The following is a 27,656-nucleotide window of genomic DNA, read 5'->3' as shown; positions in this document are numbered from 1 at the left end:
CTGAACATTGCTGTGTATTCTTATATTCCTGCCATATCTATTTAACTCCTATAACTTTAAATATATTTAATCTGTGACAAGGCTAGTCCTCTTCATTGGTTTTTGTATTCTTCTGAGAGCGCTCTCTCTTTTGGGGGGTGGCGAAACAGTCCCTCAGGTACGTAACTGCCTGTGTGTGACTTTCTCAAGAGAGTACCTCCTATCCTAGCAATACCTCTTTCCTTCCTCTGACTTCTGATTCTCACTGTAATTCTATAATGTAGTGTAAAGGTAACAGTTTGCAGACCTGGCAAATGGAAAAAATATACGCATTGCATTTAAGCATGCCTGTATGTTGTGCGTAGATGTATGTGTCTGTGTATATACCACACACGTGTCTGTATGTGTGGTTAAGGTTGCCAACTAGTAGTTCTTGAGAATTGTCCTCATTCTGAGATTATGGCCTTAGTGACCTTATTTAGCAAAATGAAATGGTTGCCACCCCATGTTGGTCTCCAGAATTGTTTTTGAAATTTATCTAACTTGTAAAATCTAAAAATAGGGGAATCACCACTTTATCTCACACCACTCTCTTGGTTGTGATGGGATAGTAATAGTGTTGTTTTGTCCACTGAAAAGCATACAGTGGAGTCATAGCTTATGGGGGTAGATTTTTAAACATCTAATACAAACGTAGCATTTAGTCAGAATTACCTTTGCAAATTACTTAGAAAGGGATGGCATCACGTTGGAGACACCTCTCAGTAAGTCCAGCATAACAATTTTTTCCATCAAACACTGGGGAAAGTCACTATTTCTTTGCATGAAAATAAGATGCAGAAATTTGCTTTCATGTAAGGGCCGTATTACAAATCAAGTTGGCAAAGTATTTATTAGAAAGATGCTTAGAAAGTATAGTTAAATTTGAGTAAGTAAATGTGGATATCTAAAATAAGTGTTGGAGACTGAACTAAATACTTGTTTTAGTATTTTCACAATAATTTTAGCTTCCTGCCCACTTAAACTACTTATAACAAGCTTATAGTGTATAACCTTCAGAATGCATGTAACGTTTTATACCTGAGATAGAATGAGTTCTTTATATTGTATTTAGCCAGAGTTTAAAAAAGTGACATGAAAAGTGGAATCTACACGAACTGGTTCTTGTTGTTTTTGTTTTGTTTTGGTTTTTTTTAAAAAAAGCTTTAAAACGAAGTATAGACTCACAAGAAACTGCAAATATATTTTAAAGAGATCCTTCATACCCACCGCCCAATTTCTCCCAGGGGTAGTATCTTTTACATAAATATAGTTATGTATGCATCACACAATACAATTAATAACTAGACTGAGACCTTATTCAGATTTTATCAGTTTTTGCGTGTACTCATGTTTCATTTTCTTGTGTGTCTATGTATATAGTTCTGTGACATTTTAAACAATAAAAATAGTTTGGATTTTCAGAAAAGTTGCAGAGATAATGCAGAGTTCCTATCTAGTCCTCACCCACTGTCCCCTAGAACTTCGTACATTTCTGCAGTACGTTTTTTACATCTAACAAACCAGCATTGGTACATTACTATTAGTTAAACTCCACACTATCTTCAGATTTTACTAGTCCCCCCCAAGGTTCTTTTTTAATTCCTGGAGCCCACCCAGGATACCACATCACATTTAGTCATTATGGCTTCTTAGGCTCATCAAGACTGTGACAGTTTTTCAGATTTTCTTTTTGATCATTTTGACAGCTTTGAGGAATACTGGTCAGTTATTTATAGACTGTCCCTCCGTTAAATGTTTTTCTCATGGTTTAATTTGTCGTGATTTTTTTTTCTTATTGTTAATCTATAACTGGGGTTATAGGCTTTTAAGAGAAAGACCACAAAGGTAAAGTACCATTTTTATCACTTGATATCAAGGATACATTCTGTCAACATGACTTATGACTGTTGATGTTAACCTTGATCGCCTGGCCAGGTTTTTCACTGTAAGGTTACTTGGGCTCCTCTTCAATCTCTGCTCTTTGGGAGCAAGTTCCTAAGCCCAACTTCCATTCAAGGTATTGGGGGAACTTAGATTCAACCTCCTGGAGAGGGGATTGTCTACAGAAAGTATTTGGGATTCTGCCAGTATGTATTTTTTAACTTTATGGAAATAGCATGAATACTGAATCAATCTAACATATCTGTTCTTTGCAGGGTGGGAAACCCCGTAAACACCGGAAGGATCGGCTACAAGATTTAATTGATATAGGCTTTGGCTATGATGAGACAGATCCATTTATTGATAACTCAGAGGCTGTGAGTAATGTATCTTTAATATAGCAGTAATTCTTGTTTGTTTGGGATAGTTCAAGTCAAGGGTAAAGTAAATAAAATAGTTCAGTGAATGTTTTTACAAACTAATCCCCTATTGATGTACATCTAAATTGTTTCCAGTTTTATGCACTTACAAATAATTGAGCATCTGTGTACATTTATCTTTGTGTACTTGAGTAAATATTAATCATAGAGTGTAAATACATGTGTAGGATAAATTTCTAGCAGTGGAAATTTTTGATCAAAGGGTATTTACATCTTGAATTTTTGTTGATATTCCCAAACTGGGGCCAGATGTGTTTTGAAATGACTTCCAGATAAGAATCATTTGATTTTAAAGATCGGAACTAATGGGTTGGAATTAATTTGGCAGACATCTTTAAAATGTGCTTACATTTTCTTATTGCTGCCAAGACTCACTACAATGGTGGTGATTAAATGCCAGCCTTTTCACAGTGTGTCTTGATCGAGTCCTACAGTTTTCCCCTGGAATCCTCTTTCTCTTACAAGAGGAAGAGGAATTCAAGAGAGCCTTTAAGGACTGTGGCAGTCCATTGATCACCTAGCAAGTGAAGGAGGACATGTTGTGTTTTGGGGTAGGTAAGGTACACATACATGTTCTCACATGCTTCTCAGTGCACTTCTCTAAATGCTAGGATTGTAATAGTCTCTTTATCATGCGGTGATTACGTAGGCTATACAGAAAGTGACGCGAAGGTGACTACCGTGTTTCCCCGAAAATAAGACCTAGCCAGATAATCAGCTCTAATGCGTCTTTTGGAGCAAAAATTAATATAAGACCGGGTCTTATACAAATATTATATTTATTATATTATATTATATTATATTATATTATATTATATTATATTATATTTATTATATTATATTATATTATATTATATTATATTATATTATATTATATTATATTATGTAAGACCCGGTCTTATAGTAAAATAAGACCAGGTCTTATGATATTACATTATAATATTTTAATATTATATTTTACTTATAGTAAAATAAGACCAGGTCTTACAGTATTAATTTTTGCTCCAAAAGGTGCATCAGAGCTGATTGTCCGACCAGGTCTTATTTTTGGGGAAACATGGTATTATACTATTCACAGATTAGTCTTTTTCCTTTTACTACAGTGTTTGGTTTTATAGAGGATGACAAGGCATATGGTGGTAGGAGAGTGACAGGAAGTAACTCCCAGCATGAGGCCTACTGGATACCCTGTCATACTTCTGAGATGTTCTCGTATCCTGACATAAACTGGTTTACCATCCCAGGCAGCCTGGTCCTGTCAGAAGTAAAATACTGACAATGACCATTTGAGTAGAGGGGTCTTCCTGTTACTGAAAAGGTGGTCAATCAGTAGGTTAGGGCATGGCATATTTTGAAGAGTCTTGAACTTGATTTGGAACTGAAGTCAAAAATCCTCGATTCTAGATCTGACTCGGTCAAAGTTTCTAATAAGCCATGGACTGTTTTAACAGCACCAACTTTTCTCTGCTGTTTGGCTTGCCCAGCAGAATTACTCTGAGACTCAAATAAGATAATGACATGCTGAAAAGCATAAAGAATATGTAAATCATTAGTATTAGTGTTAACTTACGTAAATTGGATTTTGAATTCTAAATAAACCAAGAAAGAACTTAGCCATATATATAAATGGGCATTGCATGTACTGAGGCTTACATAAATAGCATTTTTCTCATTAATAAACTGAAGTTTTTTAGAGCAGTTTTAGGTTCACAGCAAAATTGAGCAGAAGGTACAGGGATAATGCCATCTACTCCCTGTCCCCACACATGCACAGCTTCCCCCATTGTCAGCGTTCCCCAAAGTCCATAATTTACTTTAGGGCTCACTCTTGGTGGTGTGCATTCTGTGGGTTTTGACAAATATATGATGGCGTGTATCCACCATTATAATACCATACAGAATAGTTTTACTGCCCCGAAAAACTGCTCTGCCTGTTCCTCTCTCCCTATCCTTTGGCAACGACCAATCCTTTTACCATCAACATAGTTTTGCCTTTTCCAGAATGTCATATAGTTGGAATCGTACAATATGTAGCCTTTCATAAATAGCATTTTAAATATCTTCTTTTGTAGCATTCAGAATAAAGATTTTTCAAACTGACTTTTGCAAACCATAATTGGATTATATATCAACTTAGAGAGTGTGGACAGCATTTTTAAAGAAAATGAGATAGAATAGGAACTATCATAGTGAATCACTGGTAGATTGTGTGATTTTTGTTATGTGCATATGTATGTGTGTGTATATGTACTCTGGGTTTTGATGTGTAATGTATTTTCTGCTTGGGTTGTGGTGAAGAAAATTTGAAAGCCACAGCTTTATTGAATAAGGATGAATTCTGTAGGTATAAGTTGTATAAAAGTTACACAATTAGTTGCTGATATATATAGGACAAGGTATGTCACTGTTTTATAAGAAATTGAACTAAAATTCAGGTTTATTGACTTGCAAAATAATCTTGTATTGTCTTCCTTAACAGATTATTTGCTTCTTTTTATGAGATAATTCAGACATAAAACAATTATGATTCAACCAAATGATTCTCTGTTCTTTCATTGATTACATTGCCAGTGGGCTCTTACTGTTCGTATATTATTTGATAGTGGCAATAATCTGGTTACAATTAATTTTCAGAATCATGTACTAACTGCTGTAAATAACTGAAATTAAATGCTTTTGAAGATTAGTCGTAGGCTTACACTTAAATACTGCTGAGATTTAAAAAGATGGAAAGAAAATTTTTTTTATTATTAATAAATAATAATACCAGGCATGAGTAACACTTTTATTTAGGTTGTATTTTAAAATTTCACTACGACTTTGTGAAATAATTTTACTGTTTTACAGCCTCACAGTATTGATGTTAAGTGATTTGTTCTGGGTCACAATAGCTCGTCATTGGCAAAGGACCTAAACCCAAGCCTTCTGATTCTCAAGTTCAGTGCTCATTGCCTCCTAAACACATTCTACTTAAAAGGACAAATTAAATATGCATAAAGAGTTTGTTGTACTGAACAGTGTCCTGGTAGGGAAAGCTCAGCAGAACGCTGAAGAAGGCAGATGTTGAGAACGTCCACACTGCCTGGTAACCTGGTGACGGGGTGTTTCCCACGTGAGAAGCTGCTTGGTGGAGTGGATGGGTGGGGAGTCAGCCAGTGACTCTGCCGTAAACTATAAAATTACTCTGGCAAAGTTCTTGACCTCTCTGAATCTGTACTTCACTTATAAAATGGGAAAATATTTGCCTTCCTTACCTCACAAGGGTATCAGGAAGACCAACAAATAATTTCCATGAAGAAGCATAGAAAATTATAAAGCAGTATACAAAAGGTACAGGTATTTATGTTATCACAATTACACACTTTCAAAATAATCATTACAAAGTCTTTTTACTTTTAATCCTTTGCTCTTCTCATCGCTCCTTTACTTGCAGATGGGACTGGACCCTTTTTGAAGGTCTTACCTGTAAATCTTTATAGTAGCCCATGAAGTGGAGCAAGAAGGAGTTCAAGCCTTTTTCTTTTTTTCTTACTTCATTTCTTTTTTATTTAATATGATTGAACCAGGTATTTCTTTTTCCATTCTCAATATATTTTTAAAAGGATGCAGGTTAAAAATCACAACTTCTGCACTTAGCCTTAATATTCTTGTAGTAACTAGTATGTTATGTATATTTCTTGCCCATGGCAAAGATTTGTCTTTAAACATCTGAATTTCTTAAACACTAATTATATAATATGAAGAACCTTTAAGTAGAGTTCTGGGGACCCCAGATAGCAGATATCTTACTTCTATTAGACAAATAATTTCTGTTTTCTCTCCTACTATAAACACCTTCATTTGGTTAAGATTGACCTTCATTTAATGGTTGCATGTTGTCCATCCTCATTAAGTGAGATAATGATAAATTTTAAAATCCGTGCTTTGAGGACATCAGCTTTAAGGGCTATTCCAGGTTAGCCCTTCAGTCTGATTTAGGCAGTTTGAGTGTCTTGCTCCAAGCAAAGTGTGTAGCTCATCATGGGCCACCATGTGTGCCTCCTGAACTAGGGAATTCTTTTTCTGCTTCCCTCGAAACACATACATGCTGTTCTTCTTTCTAATGTTTAAAAATTTTGCCACTTAAAAGCTTAGCGCTAAGACAGAAGAAATACTTTATTTTTTTTTTTTACAATCTCCTTGTGAATAAAATTATATACTGATATGGTAGGAAATGAAATTTGTTATTTGGACATTTAATCATCTGTTTTAATTTGTTTCAATTTCTCTTTACAATCATTTGTCATTAAGAACAGTAGCAGTGGCCCTTACTTAAATTTTTCTCAGCAGATGATATATTTAGAATTTGCTTCATTATTCCAGAAGTGCCTTTCTAATAAATACTGAATGATCAGAACTTATTTTTCCTCCAGATATTAACTTTTTCTAAATTCATTCTACATACATTCTCATTGCAGTCAGTTTTGCAGGTAGGATTTAAGGAAGATGCTGACATGGTAATTGAATTTCTTCGATATACTTATAGAATTAAAGATAATAAGAGATATCTGAAAACTTCTTTTTTTAAATCTAGTATGATGAATTAGTTCCTGCTTCTCTAACAACAAAGTATGGAGGCTTTTATATCAACACTGGCACTCTTCAGTTTCGCCAAGCTTCAGATACTGAAGAAGATGATACTACAGACAACCAAAAGCACAAGCCACCCAAAGTGAGTTTATTCAACATTGCAACAGTAATGAGAGCATTCGATTAATAGAATATACTTTTTGAATTTTAACTTGTGCTTTACACTATGAATATAAGGAAAAGAAAAATGCTAACAGTTGTTTAATGAATCTGTAGTTAATTACATTCTTTAAAGTAAAATTGTGTAGACATGGGCAAGTTGATATTTATATCATAGTAGAATTATGTTTTCTTTTAAAATTTCTCTCTCCAAATGTGGTCTAATAATCTGTTTCTGGGATATAGTTAAATTTCTAGGACATGTTAAAACTTGGTATAGAAATGACTGGGGTTTTTTTGTTGTTTTTTTTAGCCTTGCTCAAGCAAGGCCTCAAAAAATTTCACCCCCAATCTTTTAGTGTTCCTCTCTAGGGAAAAATCTGCTTAAAGACAGAAGATGTTCTTTTTCTCTCCAAAGAGAGGCGAGACTATTAGAAATGAGTGTTAATAGCCTTTACCTTTCCTAAGATGTGATTTGTAAAGCAAATTCTATAGAATATATATATATATATATATATATATATATATATATATATATATATAGTTTGGGAAATAGAGAACGTGTCCTTAGATAAGTGTTTTGTGAGGTATGGTCCAAAGACATACTTGTACCAGAATCACCAAAATGTTTGTTAAAAAATACAGATAACTGAATCAAAACTAAGGGTGGGAGTACTCCTGGACCCCAAGAATCTGCATTTTTAACAAGCAGTTCTAATGCTACCTGAAATTTGAGAAAAAAATACTGCCCTGGATGCTGGATTGCTAACATCAGAGAAAAGCATCAATACTTAGATAAATGATGCATTCTTTTATCATTTTGCAGATTCCCAAAATAAAAGAAGATGATATTGAAATGAAGAAGCGAAAGCGGAAAGAGGAAGGGGAAAAGGAGAAGAAACCAAGGAAAAAAGTACCCAAACAACTGGGGTACGTGAAATTAAACATAAAAGAACCAGTGTCATAATATTATTCACATTAAATAATTTAGCTTAGCTGGGTCTAATTTAATACACTTTGTAAATTTCAGTGACCTACTAACTTATATTTTAATATTTTTTTATTAGTAAGTAGAAGTCTTTGTTGTCTTAATCGAGACAGTGTGTTAGATCAGATTTGCAAATTGGTTCATTAAATATTTTGCCTATTACTACTTTTACCAACAAGAACCAGTTTGTAAAGGTAACAACATTGAACAAATCATTTTAATCTTTTCATACTAAAACTACACTTAGATGTCTGGGGATTGAGGATTGGCAGTAGTCTATGTAAACAATTTATTGTTGTTTTAATCTAAAACAAAGTTTTATTTAGCTATCCTTAACACTTGTGACTTTAGCTAATGATATTGTTTCTAAAAACCAAGTACAAGATCTCAAAAACCTTAAATCATAAGAATAAAATGTTTGTATCATGCAGTCATAAAACTACCAATTTCCCCTGCCTCTAAGGCTTTTTTTGAAAAACTAAGGTACAGAAACTTGTAAAAAGCTGGATATCCCTCCCCTCCCGAACAGGGGAAACACATGTGAATTTTGGGCTGTCAATATCCAAAAGTTTGATGTAGGGAGGTATTTATCCCCTCCTGAGTATGAGATTATAGTAATCTTTGAGTCATTAAGAAATTATTAAGAAAAAGAAATATACTACTAAGGGCTATTTGAAATGTTTTATTATTTACAAGTAAGCTTCTTTGGGAGCAAAAACTATAAGTAATGCCTTTTATTGAATTTATCATTTTCTCAAATTTATAACTTATTCAGCGAATATTTATTGAATACCTATTGTAAACCAGGCACTGTTCTGGTTTCGATATATAACAGTAATGAAACATGGAACTGCCCTCAAGGTGCTAATAATCTTTTAGGTTCTGTAATGCACATAGAAGCACATAAGCCACAGAATTTAGAAAAGATTTCATCTCTCCCTGATTGCCTCACGCAGCTCTTCCTAGAATGGAAAGTGAAAAATGATCAGAAGGTAGGGTCATAGGGATGAATGAAGGCTCGCAGATTGATAAGAGGATTTTATATTTCATTGGCAGTTTGCAGCATAAGCCACCTGGGTTACAAGTTTGAAGGTGTACTGTGTATGGGCTTCACCGTTTGTAAGGCAACTCTGTTTTCAGCAAAAGTGCATTTCTTTCTTTAGTTAATTCTGTAGGTGACTGCTTTGTAGATGTACTAAAGAATGTGAACATTCCCAAAAGACGAGTAAGTTAAGCTTGAATAAACCTGAGCTGTATTCAGCTTTGTTTCTTTCTGTTGACTTTATTCCTTTCATTTTCTTCACTCAAATGTCCATTTACGTATTTACCTTTCATAAGTGACAATCTAGATAATGATGCAGACGCTATTTTAAAAGTATAATTTAATGAGAAATTTGCTCTCCCACCTGTCAAATGATTATTTTGATAATCTGTGTGTACTTATTTCCATGGGGCTTTAATGTTTCAAATCATACATCGCCTAACTGATTACTTTTTTCTTCACAGAGTTGTGGCTCTAAATTCACACAAATCTGAAAAAAAGAAGAAACGTTACAAAGATTCTCTTTCTCTAGCTGCCATGATAAGAAAATTTCAGAAAGAGAAGGACGCGTTAGATAAGGAGTCTAACCCGAAAGTCCCCGCCAAAGTCCCCGTGAACTTAATGACCACTGCTCTGAATAAACCCCCCTCCACTGCTGTAGCGCTGGGAAATGACGTCTCAGACTTAAACCTGAACAACGCTGACCCGGACCTCCCCATTTTTGTTAGCAATGAACGTGAACTGTTTCAGGAAGCTGAAAGTGCCCTAAAGATGCTAGATGATATCGACTTTGACAGATTACTGGATGCTGCTTCTGATGGTAGCCCCCTCTCTGAGTCAGGGGGAGAAAATGGAAACACCACCCAGCCAACCTATGCCTCTCAGGTTATGCCCAAGGTGGTGCCTACACTCCCAGAGGGTCTACCGGTCCTCCTTGAAAAACGTATTGAAGACCTCCGTGTAGTAAGTGGAATAATGCTCCTGTTTTTTATTTGCTGCACAGATATAACAATAAATGTTTTTTAAAGATAAAAATAATAACCCACGATCCCAACATTCACAAAAACAACAAACTTTTAATTTCCTTTTACTCCTTGGCTCTAAAGCCTATATGTATAGGCATTTGTTTTTTGTTTATTATATTTATATTTACATATTTATTTAAGTATAGTTGGTATATATTATCTTCAGGTGTACAATATAGTGATTCAACATTTCTGTACTTTATGAAGGGTTCACCACACTAAGTCTAGGAATCATCTGTCCCTGTGCAAAGTTATCACATTGTTATTGCCTGTATCCCCCTCCAGCTTTTTCACCTGTCCCTCCGCCTCCCTCCCCCTCCACCTCCCTCCCCTCTGGAAACCATCAGTTTGATCTCTATTTCTGTGAGTCTGTTTTTGTTTTGTTTGTTCATTTGTTTTTGTTTTAGACTTCACATATACCCATAAGTGAAATCATAGGATATTTGTCTTAGTCTGACTTGTTTCACTTAACATAATACACTCTGTGTCCATCCATGTTGTCATAAATGTCAAGATTTCATCCCTTTTAACTGTTGAGTAATTGTGTATGTATGAATTCATATGTGTGTGTATATATATTAATTGATATACTCATGGATACCTAGGTTGCTTCCATATCTTGGCTATTGTGAATAATGCCACAGTGAACATAGGGGTGCATTTATCTTTGTGAATTAGTGTTTCGAATGTCTTCGGATAAATACCCAAAAGTAGAATCACTGAGTCATATGGTAGTTCTAATTTAATTTTTTGAGGAATCTTCATACTGATGTCCATAGTGGCTGTACCAGTTTACACTCCCACCCACAGTGCATGAAGGTTCCCTTTTCTCCCCATCCTCACCAACACTTGTTTATTAACTTTTTGATAAGCCAGTCTAACAGGTGTGAGGTGGTATCTCACTGTGGTTTTAATTTGCATTTTCCTGATGATTAGTAATGTTGAGCATCTTTTCATATGTCTGTTGGCCATACGTGTGTCTTCTTTAGAGAAATGTCTATTTATCTCCTCTGCCCATCCTTTGATTGGTTTATATTTTTGTTACTGAGTTGTATGAGTTCTTTATATATTTTGGATATTAACCCCTTATCGGATATATCATTTGCGAATATATTTTCCCATTCAGTAGATTGTGTTTTAATTTTATTGATGGTATCCTACACTGTGCAGAAGCTTTTCTTTTGGGGGGGGTGCAAGGGGAACAGGACTTTATTGGGGAACAGTGTATCTTAACAGGATTTTTTCCAAGTCAAGTTGTTGTCCTTTCAGTCGTAGTTGTAGAGGGCGCAGTTAAGCTCCAGGTCCAGTTGCCATTGTTAGTTGCAGAGGGCACAGCCCACCATCCCTTGCGGGAGTTGAACTGGCAATCTTGTGGTTGAGAGGATGCACTGCAACCAACTGAGCCATCCGGGAGCTCAGCAGCAGCTCAGCTCAAGGTGCCATGTTCAATCTTAGTTGCAGAGGGTGCAGCCCACCATCCCTTGCGGGAGTTGAGGAGTCGAACTGGCACCCTTGTGGTTGAGAGCCCACTGGCCCATGTGGGAATTGAACTGGCAGCCTTCAGAGTTAGGAGCACGGAGCTCCAACCACCTGAGCCACTGGGCCGGCCCCTAGAAGCTTTTTTAATTTGATTAAGTCCCATTTGTTTACTTTTTATTTTGTTTTCCTTGCTGGAGAGGACATATCCAAAAAGATATTACTAGGACTGATGTCAAAGAGTTGACTTTCTATCTTTTTTTGTAGAAGTTTTATGGTTTCAGGTTTTACATTTGACTCTAATCCATTTTGAGTTTAATTTTGTATATGGTATAAGAGAATGGTCCAGTTTCTTTTCTTTTCTTTTTTTTTTTTGCATGTATCTCTCCAGTTTTCCCAACATCAGTTATTGAAAAGACTTAGTTCTTTTTTCTTTCCAGTTTGGATGCCTTTGATTTCTTTTTCTTGTCTTATTTCTGTGGCTAGGACTTTTCAATACCATGTTGAATAAAGTGGTGAAAATGGGCATCCTTATCTTGTGCCTGATCATAGAGGAAAAGCTTCCAGCTTTTCACCATTGAGTATGTTGTTAGCTGTGGGTTTGTCATATATAGCCTTTATGTTGAGGTAAGTTCCCTCCATGCCTACTTTTTTTAGAGTTTTCATCATGAATGGATGTTGAATTTTGTTACATGCTTTTTCTGCATCTACTGAGATGATCATATGATTTTTATCCTTGGTTTTGTTGATGTGGTGTATCATGTTACAGTTGATTTGCAGATGTTGAACCTTCCTTGCATCCCTGGGATGAATACTACTTGATCATGGTGTGTAATCTTTTTAATATATTGTTGAATTCGGTTTACTAGGATTTTGTTGAGATTTTTGAATCTATGTTCCTCATGAATATTGGCCTGTAATTTTCTTTCCTTTAGTGTCTTTGTCTAATTTTGGTATTAGGTAATGCTACCCTTTTGGTATTAGGTAATGCTAGCCTTTTAGAATGAATTCGCAAGTGTTCCTCTTCAATTTTTTGGAATAGTTTGCGATAGATAGGTATTTTTCTTTAAATGTTTGGTAGAATTTATCTATGAAACTGTCTGCTCCTGGACACTTATTTGTAGGGAGGTTTCCTTCCTTCCTTCCTTCCTTCCTTCCTTCCTTCCTTCCTTCCTTCCTTCCTTCCTTCCTTTTTTCCTTCCTTCCTTTTTTTATTACAGCTTCAATGCTGTTGCTAGTAGTAATTAGTCTATTTAGATTTGCTTTTTCTTCCAGGTTCAGTATTGAAAGGTTGTACGTTTGTAGAAATTTATTCATTTCTTGTAGGTTGTCCAATTTGTTGGCATATAAGTGTTCCCAGTATTCTTTAATGATTCTTTGTGTTTCTGTGTTGTCAGTTGTGACCTCTCCTTTTTCATTTCTGGCTCTTTCTTTTCTTGATGAATCGGCTAAAGGTTTGTTGATTTTGTTTATTTCAAAGAAGTAACTGTTGGTTTCATTGATCTTTTCTATTGTTTTTGAAACTCTATTTTTAGTTTATGTCTGCTCTGATCTTTATTATTTCCTTCCTTCTACTTTAGGTTTTGTTTGTTGTTTTTCTAGTTCCTTTAGGTGTAAAATTAAGTTGTTCATTGTGAATGTTTCTTGAGGTAGGCCTTTATTGCTTTGAACATCCGTTTTAGAACTGCTTTTGCTGCCTCCCATAAATTTTGGGGAGCTGTATTTTCATTTGTCTCAAAGTATTTCTGAATTTCCTCTTTAATTCATTTGTTGTTGTAGCACGTTGTTTAATCTCACATGTTTATGTTTTTTTCAGTCTTGTTCTCATAGTGGATTTCTAGTTTCATACCATTGTGGTCAGAAAAAATGCTTAATACGATTTCAGTCTTCTTGAATTTACTGAGACTTGTTTTGTGGCCTAATATGTGATTAAGTCTTGGAGATCACATGTTCCATGTCCACTTGAAAAAATTGTGTACTCTGCGGTTTTTGGATTAAAAGTTCTATAAATGTCTGTTAATTCAGTCTTGTATAATATGACATTAAGGTCATTATTTCCTTATTAATTTTCCGTCTGGATGATTGTCCAATGATGTTACAGGGGTATTAAAGTCCCCTACTCTTATTCTATTGCTGTTATTTTCTTCCTTTAGGTTCATTAATATTTGCTTTATGTATTGAGGTGTTCTATGTTAGGTGCACAGATATTTACAATTGTTACGTCTTCTTGGATTGACCATTTCTCTTTATATGAAGTCCTCCTTGTCTCTTTTTACAAACTTTATTTTAAAGTCTATTTTGTCTGATACAAGTATTGCTACCCCTTTCTTTTGATTTCTATTTTTATGCAGTATCTTTTCCCATCCCTTCACTTTCAGTCTCTGTGTGTCTGTCAATGTGAAGTTAGTCTCTTATAGGCAGCATATAGATGGGTCATGTTTTTTAATCCATTCAGCCACTCCGGCTTTTGAGTGGAACATTTAGTCCATTTACATTTAAAATAATTATTGACAGGTATTTATTTATTGGCATTTGGTTAATTGTTTTTTGGTAGTTTTGTAATTCTCTGTTCCTTCTTGATTTCTTTGCATTTGGTTTGCTGGTTTCTTTTTCTATTTTGTTTGGGTTCTTTTCTCTCTCTCTCTTTTTTGTGTGTATTTTTGGTAATTTTTTTGGTTTGTGGTTACTATGAGGATAATATATATCCATCTATATCTATAGCCATCTTGCTTTAAGCTGTTCAAGTTTAAACACAATCTAAAAGCACTACATTTTCACTCCGCCCTCCACACTTTGTGTTTTTGATACTATATTTTATATATTTTTTTTTGTTTTGTGTGTCTCTTGATTATTTATTACAGTTATGGTTAATTTTGCTACTTTTGTCTTTTAACCTTTGTATTAGATTTTTAAGTGGCTGATCGATCCAATGTGGTAATTCTATATTTGCCTTTACCTGTGAGATTTTTTTCCCCTCTATTATTTCTGGTTATGGCCTTTTCTGCATAAAGAAGACCCTTTAACATTTCTTGTAAAGTTGGTTTAGTGGTGATTAACTCCTTTAGTTTTTGCTTGTCTGGAAATATATTTATCTCTCCTTCAATTCTGAATGATAACCTTGCCAGGTATAATATTCTAGGTTGTAGGTGCCTATCTTGCTCCTCCTCCCTTCTGGATTGTAAAAGTTCTGCTAAGAAATCAACTGATAGCATAGACCTTTGCATTTAAATAGAGATATAATTTATTATATATATAATTATAACATGGGTACAATTGATTGTTTTATTATGTCACTTTGCTTTATAAATATTCTTCTGCATAGTTTTCGTAAATACAATATTTATTAGCTTCCATAATCATGTAAGCAAAACAGACGGAAGGTAGGAGCAGGTACATTGCAGAAATGTGACTGATTTTACCAGCTAATCAGCAGCTTTGGTAAGCATGCATTGTGTTCCTACTAGGACAAACTTAAGAGTTGAGGTTTTAGCATGTCGTATCCCTCTCCAGATCAACCTGGATTCATAGTCTTCTTTTGTTTAACTAGATAAATGTTATCACACTTTTCCATTTAATCTCAGCAAAATATTATTTTCACTTAAAATATGCCAAACCTAGCTTAAAATACCCTTTATGGTTACTTTAGCATGTTTATCTAAACTCATGCATTATTTTAGTCCTCTTTTTTATTATAAAAATAAAATACACAATATAAAAATGTATTTTAAAAAAAATGTATTTCATACTTAGGGAAAGATTTCCTATTTGATAATCCCACGCCCAGCAGAGATGACCACTATTAAACTACTGTTTATTTTTCTGGATTTTAATCCATGCATTTGCAAATGTTATATTATTATTCAAGATAATTCTTCATAGGGTTATAATATATGGACTATTCTACAACTTGCTTCTTTCTCCTAGGATTACAGTAATCCATTTAAATCACATTTTAAAATTTATTAATCATCTCTGTCTGATTAGGGAAGTGCAAGATTTACCTAATTTTGCCAACAACTGGTCCTAGGATTTTATTTCTCATTCCTATTTTCTGTGCTTCCTAGTGTTTCTTCTGAGATCCCAACTTGTTAATTAGTTCTATATTTTTACTTATTTTATTGTGCTTCATTAGTCCAGGACTTAAAGAATTATGTTAAAGTATCTCGTCAGTGTGTCTTAGGTAATAACTTGTGTTTACCATAGTTTTTGCTTTGTTTATTTCCAACCTGTGTTGTTTGGCTGTTAAGATTCTTGATGGCTAGATCTTTGTTGTGATGGTTATAATTTGAAGGTGACCCTTTTTGTGCTATTGATGCACTTCATCTTGAATTCAGGTTTGTCTCATTTTACTGGTGACTCCTTTTTCTTTATTTCTGCATGGTATAGCTTTTCTCATCATTCACTTGCAACGTTTTTGACTTCCTTTATTTTAGCTCTTTTTCTTATAGATAGCGTGTAAATGGAAATTTGTTTATTGATCTTCTGAGTCTTTTTTCTTTTAGCAAATGATTTTGTCTTACAGTTGTTTTAAGGATATAATTGATCTTTATTCTGTCATTTTTAATATTCTGTTTTATTGCTCCCTCCCTCTCCTTTGTTTCCATGCTTTTGCTATTTTCTACACTTATTTTTTGAAAAGTATACAATCTATAGTTTTGTTCATCGAGTAGATTTTTTATTTAATCTTATCAAAGACTCCAAGAATGAAGTGTAGGTATTGCTTCCTTTTCACAATTAAGAAACTTAAGTTAAATAGCTTGGTCAAGTCCACACAACTAGTCAGCCCAAATTAAACACGAGGCTCACCTGACTCTGAAGTATGTGCTTTGTGCTGTCCCCATGTTGCCTCGCCCCTAAAATCTTTCAGGGTTTTAAAAAGTGCTAGTGATGTGATGCAGGTGTTTCAAGATGTAATTAATAATAACAGCTACTGTTTATTTAGCAAAAACCTATACCATGTATTGAGAGCAGTGTTGCTGTGTCCCACACTTTACAAGGCACTATTTGGCCTTCAGGAGACAGTGCCCTGGCTTGGTTTAGTGTGCTTCACGTGCCCTGTAGTCTAGTCTTCCAACAATGTGAGGTAGGTAGTATTCTTACATTTCATAGGTGAGGGAACTAAGGTTCAAAAGGTTAAGTGATTTGCCCAAGGCCACATAATTTTTAAGTGGCTGAGCCATGATTCAAAATGAAGATTAAAGGCAGGACTATCAAGCCCCATAGCTTGCACTTTGTCTGCTGTGTTATATGCCTTTCATTCTCATTTAATAAAATTTAAAAAATTAGTAATGAGTGTGTTTCAATCTTGTAAACTGTCATATCTCATATATCAAAAACTATCATCTCTGTAGTAGCCATGTCAGGATTAATATTACTGCTTAGTAGGAAATTATCAATAAGAAGATTCATTTCACTTATCTGATGTCTATGCATTTTCCGTATTTTTTCATTGAAATGTGAGGTGTTTTTTCTTCAGGAGATGAGAGTTCATCCTTGTCTAAAATGCTCATGTTCCATAAGGAGTTTCTTCTTGTTGCTCTTTTCTTACTTTATAACATTTTTCCACCCTTCAACCTCATCTCTTTCTTGAAGTTTAGTTTTCATTCTAGCTTTCTTCCTATATTTCTGCCCTCTACACAAACCCAGGCTTTATCCCTTCTAAGAAGCACTGAGGTACATCTCAGAAACTTCCTTATCTATTTACAGCATGTGTGCTCGCTTCGGCAGCACATATACTAAAATATTTACAGCATGTAAAATTGTCAAATAATGTGGTAGATTGACAGAGTCAGTATATGGCTTCCTCAGAGTATTGGATTGGGTTTCTTTCATTTTTACATCTGGTGGCTCTTAAGGTAAACTATCTTTTGTTATTTCCCCAGTAAAATTTGCTTATGGTAGAATGTCTTGGTTTGTACACTCTTAGTTTCTGGTGAGCTGATAATTCTTTTTTCTTTTACTCTTTTGTAAGAGGGAACAACTATTTTCTTCCCTGGGAGAATCAAAAGACCAAAGAGTAACTTGGTTTGTACACTCCTTATTTCTGGTCAGTTGGAAGATGTTATCCTTCTTCTACTCATTGGATTAAATTTTGTTTGCCTGTTGATAATAACCTTGGCTAATTTTGTCATTGTCAGTACATAATTAGGTAGAACCCAGATTGGCTGCAGTCAGCTGAGTGTCTTTGTACGGGCGTCAGTGTTGTACAATTGAAGTCAGAAAGCTTCCGGTCTGAGTCCTGGGCCCACCCACCACTTACTAGCAGTGCGGTTTTAAGGCGCATCGTGAAACCTCTGTAAGATTTAGGGTCCTTGTTTGTGAAATGGAGATTATAATACCATTGTCATCGGCCGTTTTGAGTATTGAACATGGTAATGTGTATAAAATACAACATATCAGACACATTATAGACAATAATGTCTGGAAAAAGTGAGACATCTGCTTTCTGTTACCGTGGAGATCACAGCACAAGACACCCAAAGCACTAAAAAGTCTTGTATGTATAATTTTGTGAATTTAGAAAGATTGAGAAAATTAAATACAAGCATAATGGGAAAGAATTGAATGCATGCTAAATTTGTTACAGCATACTTTAATTGGCGACTTTAAATACCAGCGTATTAAGAGGATTAAAAGTGAGGTAGGGTGCTTATTCTTTAGTAAATAGATATGGAAACAAATAATGTATTTATTGAGAGTTATATTGCCAATCTTATGTTTCTCTAGGCTGCCAAACTTTTTGATGAAGAAGGAAGGAAAAAATTCTTTACACAGGATATGAATAATATTCTTCTGGAGTAAGTAATTTTCTTCTTTGATTAAAAAAACCTTAAAAATTATTTAAACCTTAAGAATTCATTTATAAATATGGTACGCCTTCGAGATACAAATACTGAGTGGTCAGCTCATCTCATGCATTAGGGCTTCCTTGTCAGCCCTCAGCAGGGTTGTGCCTCTGCATGTATTGTTCTCCAGGAGCCCTTAGGATAATCAGAGCTTCCAATATTATAACTGCCAGAGGCAACGACCACTGTATAGGTTGAGTAGTATTCTAGATTTAAATGTATTTCTTGTCAGCTTATATGAAAATATCCTTCTGAGACAGTTCTGAGTGTTTACATTAAATTTGGTATAATTTTCCATTTACTTTTCAGATTTGGGAAAAACAATTCCATTGGTATCTAGTAGAGTTAATTATAATACATACAAACATTCATAGGCAAATAGAAATGATTTAATGAAGAAATCATGCTTGTAGGGTAGGATGGAGTCCATTGTGGATAAAAAACAGAAGTTAGATTGGGAAGGAGAGTGTGAAGGCTCATATGTGATGTAGATTGCATTTGAATTTGTGGTAATTTTCATTCTTAAATTGTGATACTAATGAAGCTGCAGATTCTAAGATTGTGGTCTAATAAGATGTACTTATAAACCTATTGGCTTATAAATGTTGATCATTGGTTCCAGAAATTAAGTATATAATTGGCTGCAGGCAGAACTGGGCAAAAAAGAAGTGATCCTGAGGAAAGCAGCAAATTTTACTCCTGATGAAAATAACGGTGGTTCAGTAACATCATATAGGAAGAAACAGGAAAGCAATGTTTCTAATACTATGATTTCTGTCTTTTAAATATATAATGGAGATAGTTTCTCATGAACTATAAAGGACAGATTGGTTTGTTTGGTTCTGATAACTATTTTAATTAATTGCAATCTCTCATTATCCTGGAGTACTTAAATTATGTTTTTGATGCCCATGGACTCATGAAACATTAACCTAATATGCTGCTAATATGGTGAATTCCTTGTTCCCATTCTTCTTTGTTTTAGCCAGGGAGATTCAGATTGATTGTCTGCCTGAAAGCAAGGCAAATAACTGCTTCCTGTCTGCACCAGCTCCTTTTACCTATCTCCCTTAAAACCCCAGATTCAATAAACAGACTAACCATTACTCATCAGCACTGTCCCAGATTCCATAATCAGATCTGACTAGCTCTGCTTTTTCTTTCCATTTGAAAGCCCTAAGTTTACTAGATCAGATCCTTTTCCTGAGACTGAGACAGTTCTTTTTTATTTTACTCTTCTGTAAGAGGGAACAACTATTTTTCCCCCGGGAGAATCAAAAGACCATCCGTGGAACATAACATCTCAAATAAGCAGAATATCAGCATTCCATTAACTGGCTTGTCTGTTATCCTGCCATGTCTATCTTAAAAGAAATCCTCTAGTTTTTTGGAGCCCATCTACTTTTTATTTCACAGAGTGTACCTCCAATTCTATAAGCCCTAGTGTGCAGTTGAATTTTTTTCCATTTCAGTCACTTTCTTATGCCCCCAGCCTCTTTTTCCGCTTTCCTAAACAAACCTCCAGGGGGCATAGGGTACATGATTATTTGGGGTAGTTATTCCCATGAAGTTATCCAGGTGTGTCTTGGCTCTGGCTCCTCATTGCTTCCTTATGCTGGGGAGAAAAAGAGATGAGTTTGTTGGAATAGGGAACCCTTTTACTCTTTGCCTAATCGGATTTGACACGGATCAAAACATACAGCATGCTGGCTTGATCTCCTCCTTTATCTCAAATAGCCTTTGCTACTAGTAAAATCTTGACTCTGCCTATGATTCCAATTCATCCTGACAGTTCTACTCAACAAATGCTCTAGGCAGGGACTACCAATCCTAGCGGACACTTGTAATGAGACCTGTCTGCCATGTCATCGTGAGAGGCTCCTGTAAGGAGCTCAGGAGTGAGGAGTAACTTTTGAATCTCAATATAAACGGGCTTATCAATTCATGTCTCTCACTCTCTGTCTCTGAAATAAAGGAAAGTTAACAAAGTGAAAGGATTGATCCTAAGCCACAGCTTTTCCTTACTCTCTTGAAGGGTGGGGAAAATCTCAAACAATTTTTCAACCATATTTCTAACCTATTCTTCAGCAGGACTTTAGGGAACCCTAGAACCAGCCCACCTGAATAAAGCAGTTGTTCAGGGATAAGAGGGACGGACTCAGTTCTTGTCTATTATCAGATAACACATCAATAGGCTTTGGAATACTTGCTATAAGATAAGAGCTATTTGGGATTTTGAGTTTGGGTTATTGCTCTCGAAGTCTTTCATCACTTAGTAGTTTTTGATGATTGTGTTATTTGGACAATATTGATAGGATATCTGGAATAGTTGAGTAAAAAAGCCAAGAAATTCAGTAGGTTCCAGAATTCATTTGGACTTAGAGTTTTTCTTTCACTGGTATTTTAAACTGATTGAATCAGAAAAATATTTTGTTTTTTAAAAAGAGGGAGTTGATGGAGTAGGAAGATATGTCATATATCTTCCATATGAGAAAAAGACTATATTTCTAGAATCCTGCATGAAAATACCATAGTGGCTATCACTGAATATTCTTGAACAGGAGAGTCTTACTTACAAAGGTGGCCATTGCTTCAGTTATGGATTCCCATGTTGCTTTTCTCTGAAGCTTCTCCAGGGACAAATGAGAGCCTTGTATAGACAGGGATATTTACTCAACAAAACCCATGTTTGTTCTTTCATTCATTAACAGCAGATGGTCCCAGTATATTTTCATTTCATCCATTTAGAGTCTTTAGTGATCTCATGCTCATAATTGATTATCAGAGGTTTCAGTCCCATTCATAGTAACTTTCATGCATGATAATCTGCTTTTGGATAGATTTCACTTAAAGAAGGAAAAGAAGCCCGAAGGAAAGAAGGGGGCAGGACTCAAGAAATTTCACCACTACAGGAGAACCTTTATTTCTTTGTGAAATAACTGTGAGAATATCTGAAATTCACCCTTTTATTGTCATGTGTTTGTAGGTGTCCCCAGATACTTCTTAAACCTTAGAAGATTGGAATTCTTAGGGAAAAAAATTAAAGGGGATGTGTACTCAAAATAGTCATGCGCTGCCTAATGATGGGGATACGTTCTGAGCAATGTTTTGTCAGGCAGTTTCATTGTGCGCACATCACAGAGTGTACTTCCATACACCTGGGTGGGAGCCTACTGCGCACCTAGGCTGTGTGGTATGTAACATGTTGCTCCTAGGCCTCAAACCTGTACAGCACGTTATTGTACTGAATACTGTAGGCAATTGTAACACAATAGTAAATATTTGCGTATCTAAACATAGAAAGTGTACAGTAAAAAATACATTATAAGAGATAAAAAATGGTCCACCTGTGTCAGGTACTTACCATGCATGGAGCTTGCAGGACTGGAAGTTCCTCTGGGTGAGTCAGTGAGTGAGTGGGAGTGAATGTGAAGACCTAGGGCATGACTGTAGACTTTATAAACACTGTACACTTTGCCTACACTAAATTTATAAAACAACATGAGATTAAATCAAGCATAAGAGAAATGATGCAATCAAGACACAAGGTAAACACAAGACATATAAGGCTGCTACCGGTGTAACACAGCGTACTGTTTTGTAGCAAATGTTTTTTGTTTTATATATATACATACATACATACATACATACATACATACATATATATGTAGAAAGAATAATTCAAAAAAAAAATACATGGTATAGAAAATACATAAGCCAGTAACGGTTTATTGTTATCAAGTATCATGTGGTGTACATAATTGTATGTGTTATACTTTTATACTACGACTGGCAGCTTAGTGGGCTTTCTCACACCAGCGTCACCACAAGCACAGGAGTAACATGATAGACATTACAATGGCTGTGACGTCACTAAGCGATAGGAAACTTTCAGCTCCATTATAATCGTATGGGACCACTGTCATCTGTGTGGTCTGTCACTCACCAAAATGTCATTATGTGGCACATAATTGTATACTCCTCTCAAATAGGAATTGTATATATTTGTGACAAACAAATACAGTCAGTAACCTCTAGAGTTAGTATGTTTCTCTAATTTTTACCTAGTATTATTGGCTTAGGAGCAGGGAGTCAGCTCTTCCTGTTACTCAGTTACCATCTCTTTGGAAACCACTGATTTTTATAAGTAGGTCATTGAGTCAATCTATCCTTCCTTGGAATCTCTTATTACTTGCAGTTACCATTTTATTTTCAGCCTCAACTAACCTTTAATAGTGGGGCAAACCTAGAAAGCTTTCCACCCAGAGTCTAGACTTTTAATGGTGATCTAACCACACACTGGTCTTTAACCAAATGTTTATACACAGAACTCATGACCATAGTGATTGTTTTCCATATGAACCTCTGCATTTGATCCTCTGGTTCTTATAGGTCTTGAACTTCTTCCCATTTTTAAAATTGTGTTTGGCTTCTCTAATAACAAGAATTTTCTATTGCCAGGTCTAAGGAACATAGTTTTCCACATTTCACTGTTCCTGAATTTGCAATATTATCTTAGAAACAATGGCTACATTGGATAGGGCAGGGTTCCTTTCCCAGAAGCTGTTATTTGAGTCTTTGGATGCATCTTACACTTGGGAAAAGTATTTATCATTTGCACCTTCTCTTTAAAGAATGTGAAAATTTGGGTATAGTTTGTTGCCAAGAGTCCCACTTTGATCTTGGCCTTCATCTTAACATCTGTTCTCATCTACAGTAGCAGCTGCCAGATGCATTGTTTTCTATCTTGGAAGAAACCTCAATTATTTACTCGTAGGCTTGTCCTGCTGAGAATATGATGGCTTTTCCTTTTATTTTTTTAATAATTATTAGGTGAAGTACCCATTTAACAACGTGTTTTCTATCTTAAAACCTAATTTATAAATGGAAATGGGAACTGGAAAATTCGAATAAATTGAACAAAGTATTAAATATCTAGTTTGTAATGCAGGCACAAGAAGGGAAACAAAGATGGATAAAACAGTCTGTGTGCAGCCAGAAGAGTTTTACCTCTTTGGACTCTGAAATTTTTTCAAACACCTTCTAAGGAAAAAATATTCTAAGAACTCATTGAAACTATGTGACTCACTAGTATAGCAATTGCACCAATGGTTAAGGAGAGTAAGGAGAAGTATGATAACTCTTTGAGGAAATGAGCTTTTGGTTAATAATGGAGTTCCTGTGCTTTATCCAAAAATGTAAATTTCCCGTCATGAAAAAAGTATTTGCCAGCTTGTTTGTGGTTATATAAATTCTACTCTTAAATGAGACTCATTGAAATTTTCTGTAGCATTACTATTTATTGATTTTATTTTTTGTCCTTTGAAAAATACTGTCTGGGAAATCATGGAAATGTAAAATGAGAAAAGAATCACTGCTTTTGCCTCCGTGCTTGTATGTTGGTACCTAAAAGAAACTGTTTATTTGTTGTTGCTTTTGGTCAGCATTGAGTTACAGCTACAGGAACTAGGCCCTGTCATTCGTAGTGGTGTCTACTCCCATCTGGAAGCTTTTGTGCCATGCAATAAAGAAACACTGGTAAAACGTCTAAAGAAGTTACATCTCAACGTCCAGGTAAGGGGAGAAGCAATATCTACACCAGGGGTTTTGTAATCTGTAAAGACGCTGGTTTCTGTTTGGGGCGTTTACGTATTAGTTGCTTTATAGTCATGTTGTATGTATATTAAAGGCATGTTGAAGCCCCTGAAAAAAAATACTTTTCAATAATTGATAGGTTTAGGTGAAAAATAATGCTTTCTAAGGCGTAGATTCTTGGGCTGGTGAATTAACCTCAGTTCCACAGCTGACAAAATTTACCTTCAACAAATAATCTGACATATTTAGAGCTCAATTTTCTTATTCCTGAATGGATCTGTATGGACATATGCGGATTAATGGAAAGAATCACAGAGTTGCATGTAAATTTAAAGATTGCTTAGTGTAATCATCCATGTTTTGCTAGGTTCTCCTTGACTACAACCCAACTAAGCGATTGTCCAAGTTAAATGCTTCCATTGGTCAGAAGCTTATTTCAAACAGTCTCAGAAAGTTCTTCCTCACGTTGAGCCAAATCCAAGTGCTTTCTACCCTGTTGGTCCTAATTGTGCCTTTGAGTCCATTTACACATCTAGTCATTTGTCCACTTTGTGGCCTTTATATTTATTTATTTTAAAGATTTTATTAGGGAAGGGGAACAGGACTTTATTAGGGAACAGTGTGTACTTTCAGGACTTTTTTTTCCAAGTCAAGTTGTTGTCCTTTCTTAGTTGTGGAGGGCGCAGCTCAGCTTCAGCTCCAGGTCCAGTTGCTGTTGCTAGTTGCAGGGGGCGCAGCCCACCATCCCTTGCGGGAGTCGAGGAATCGAACTGGCAACTTTGTGGTTGAGAGCCCTCACTCCAACCAACTGAGCCATCCGGGAGGCAGCTCAGCTCAAGGTGCCGTGTTCAATCTTAGTTGCGGGGGCGGAGCCCACCATCCCTTGTGGGACTTGAGGAATTGAACTGGCAACCTTGTGGTTGAGAGCCCACTGGCCCATGTGGGAATCCAACCAGCAGCCTTCGGAGTTAGGAGCATGGAGCTCTAACCGCCTGAGCCACCGGGCCAGCCCGGCCTTTATATTTTTTAAAGCTTTTCTCATGTCCCCTTCTTACTTCATCTAAAATGGTTTTCAGTACTTTCATTGTCCTGGTTACTTTTCTCTTAATGATTTGTTTGCCTGTATATTTTTAAAATATTTATAACTTTAACAGAAAGTAATAGAAAAGAACTTGAATGCAGTGTAATGAAAAAAAAAGACTTTTCTGTGAATAAAGGTATTTAATGGGATTAAGGGCAAGAACACAGCTAGGAAGGATGGGAACCGATTACTTGAATTAACTCTTTCTCTCTGCCTCTCCCCACCTCTCATTTTTGTCCTTTTATGGTGCATCTGCAGATAAGATTACTTGATTCCCAAGGTCTTATATTACAGAAAAGCCACACACAGTGACTGACTCAGGTCTCTCATCCCAATCCAAATTCTTGGGACTAAAAAGTCTGATTATACTGTCTTGGATCAACCTAAACTTTCCTGGCCAGGGGTTGGGAGTCACACAGCAAAACATAGCTATCCAAGGTCCACCGAGGTACAAATGGGGGAACAAGTGGTATCCTGGGTCACTGTACTTGGTGTGATCTGACAGAATTCTTTAGTATAGGTACTATACTTCGGTTAATAGACTACTTGTTTTGAACTGAAAAACTATAGTTCTTTCTCAGTTCAAAGCAGGTTAATGAACCAATGAAATTTATCTGAGATCTCGGATTTTGTGCTTATGCCTGGCTCCTTCGGATGTTTACAGTTGGAGGTTACTGCCATAAGTTCAGGAGATACAAATGGGTAATAATAAAAAAAAGAACTAGAAGTTAGGAAACAACATTTTGCACATTATAAAATATTTTCTAAGGAATATTTCAAGATTGATGTTTGAAGTTACTTAACATCCCTATTGTCTATAGAAGAAAGGCATTGATCTTACCCTTGCTTTTCTTTTTATGGTTTTATCACATGTTTGTAAATGTAAACATTATATTGTTTGGTTTTGCATGTTCTTAAGCTTCATATAAATACGTAGACTCAAACTGTGTGTTTTCTTCTGCTTACTTTTCTATACTCAACCTGATGCATCTCAATTTATATGTCTTTACATGTGGTGGGACTCCATTCATTTTTACTGTGTGAACAGTGGTCCATTGTATGAATATATCCCAATTAATTTATTCTTTTTACTGTTGGTGGATATTTGGGTTGTTCCCAGGCATATAATCTCAGCTACATAATTCTTAAAAAGTGATCTCCCAGGAACCATGATACTGGATATTCACATTTTTTAAACTGGGATTTTATAGCAGACACTGTCATATTGCAGTAATATTTATTAATTGATATGCATGAAATAAGTAAAATGCTTATTAGTAATATTTGTGTTCTGTTTTTAAGAAGATAAATGTTATTAATAAAATGAAATGTTTTAATTTGTAAAATATACCTGCCGTAACATAATTGTATTCCTAAAAATCCTCTCCTTAACAAAAATCACATTTTAAAAATAGTTACGTCAGTGAAGAAAAGCAAAGACTTAGAACATTTCTGTACTTATGACAGTAATAAAAGTGCATTTTAGATAAATATATATCTTGTTACTTACAAGATGAAAATAATAAATTAGTTGATTAAACCTTTCAGATACAAATTTACTTGCTTTTCTTTTTGCCCTGAGCCCACATGAGTAAAAGTCTTCGAGTTTCCTCTTTCACTTTGGCCTTGACTTTGCATCTTTGCTTGCAACGTAAGTCACAATTACTAACAATAAAGGAGAGAACAGGATGCCAATATCCTGTTGGTAGTCATCCAAACCAAATTGTGCAATTGCAGTGTTCCAAAGCAGCATCTCTTCTTGTGGTACTGGTTCCCCTTCATAATGGGGGTTAACCATTAGTAGTCCACGTAGTGCAGACTTTGTTCTTTATTTAGTCATTTGTATTACTATTGAAGTATCTGTATAATTTATTGGCCAAACCTGGGGCATTTTTTAAAATATAAAGGAACACTCTTAATACTTATGCTGGGGCAACAGGCAAAACCTGGAACTCTCTTTGGCTACCTGGGAAGTATGGTCATCCTAATCTTATATCCAGTGTGCATTATGAAAAGTCATTGTAGAAAAAGTGTGCATATTTAAATACGTTAACACTTCACATCTGTAATCAGTATCTAAAACATTTCATCTTTTGAGAATCTGCTTGCAAAATAAGTTTTGTAAATATGTTTGAAAAAACTTTTAGTTTGTTTTTTTCTCAGGATGATCGTTTAAGAGAACCTCTGCAGAAACTGAAACTGGCTGTTAGCAATGTCATGCCTGAACAGCTATTTAAATACCAGGAGGACTGCCAGGCTCGGAGTCAAGCTAAGTGTGCCAAGTATGTACCTCTTCTCTTGGGACTGGCTTTTGCACTTGAGAAATAGTTATAGATGTTAGGGATTGGTCTTAAGTGGACTTAATCACCAAGTAGAAATCCACATATACCACTGAAATTGTATAATTGAATATTTTCTAAATTACGCATCACTTCCCGTTCAGTTGCTTTGATGTCAAAGGCAAAAGCTGTGTTGATTTAGTGTATGGGTTTGATGAAAGCAGGTCAGACATTTCACATGTTGACCAACTTGAC

At 35.4% G+C, this 27,656-nt stretch overlaps 1 protein-coding gene across 3 annotated transcripts in view; it reads left to right on the top strand.

The window, feature by feature from the left end:
- UBN2 (ubinuclein 2) overlaps positions 1–27,656 on the top strand; it is an 81,341-nt gene that overhangs the window by 13,557 nt on the left and 40,128 nt on the right. For all 3 annotated transcript variants that reach the window (XM_019750359.2, XM_019750346.2, XM_019750352.2), the window contains exons 3-9: positions 2,178–2,279; positions 6,916–7,053; positions 7,897–8,000; positions 9,565–10,063; positions 18,328–18,398; positions 23,891–24,020; positions 27,286–27,404. In XM_019750359.2, coding sequence (XP_019605918.1) covers positions 2,178–2,279; positions 6,916–7,053; positions 7,897–8,000; positions 9,565–10,063; positions 18,328–18,398; positions 23,891–24,020; positions 27,286–27,404 — 1,163 coding nt within the window. The remainder of the gene's footprint in view (positions 1–2,177; positions 2,280–6,915; positions 7,054–7,896; positions 8,001–9,564; positions 10,064–18,327; positions 18,399–23,890; positions 24,021–27,285; positions 27,405–27,656) is intronic.

Source organism: Rhinolophus sinicus, linkage group LG11, assembly GCF_036562045.2.
Source record: "Rhinolophus sinicus isolate RSC01 linkage group LG11, ASM3656204v1, whole genome shotgun sequence".
In the NCBI taxonomy this organism is placed as follows: domain Eukaryota; kingdom Metazoa; phylum Chordata; class Mammalia; order Chiroptera; family Rhinolophidae; genus Rhinolophus; species Rhinolophus sinicus.
This window is presented reverse-complemented; position numbering and strand designations above follow the sequence as displayed.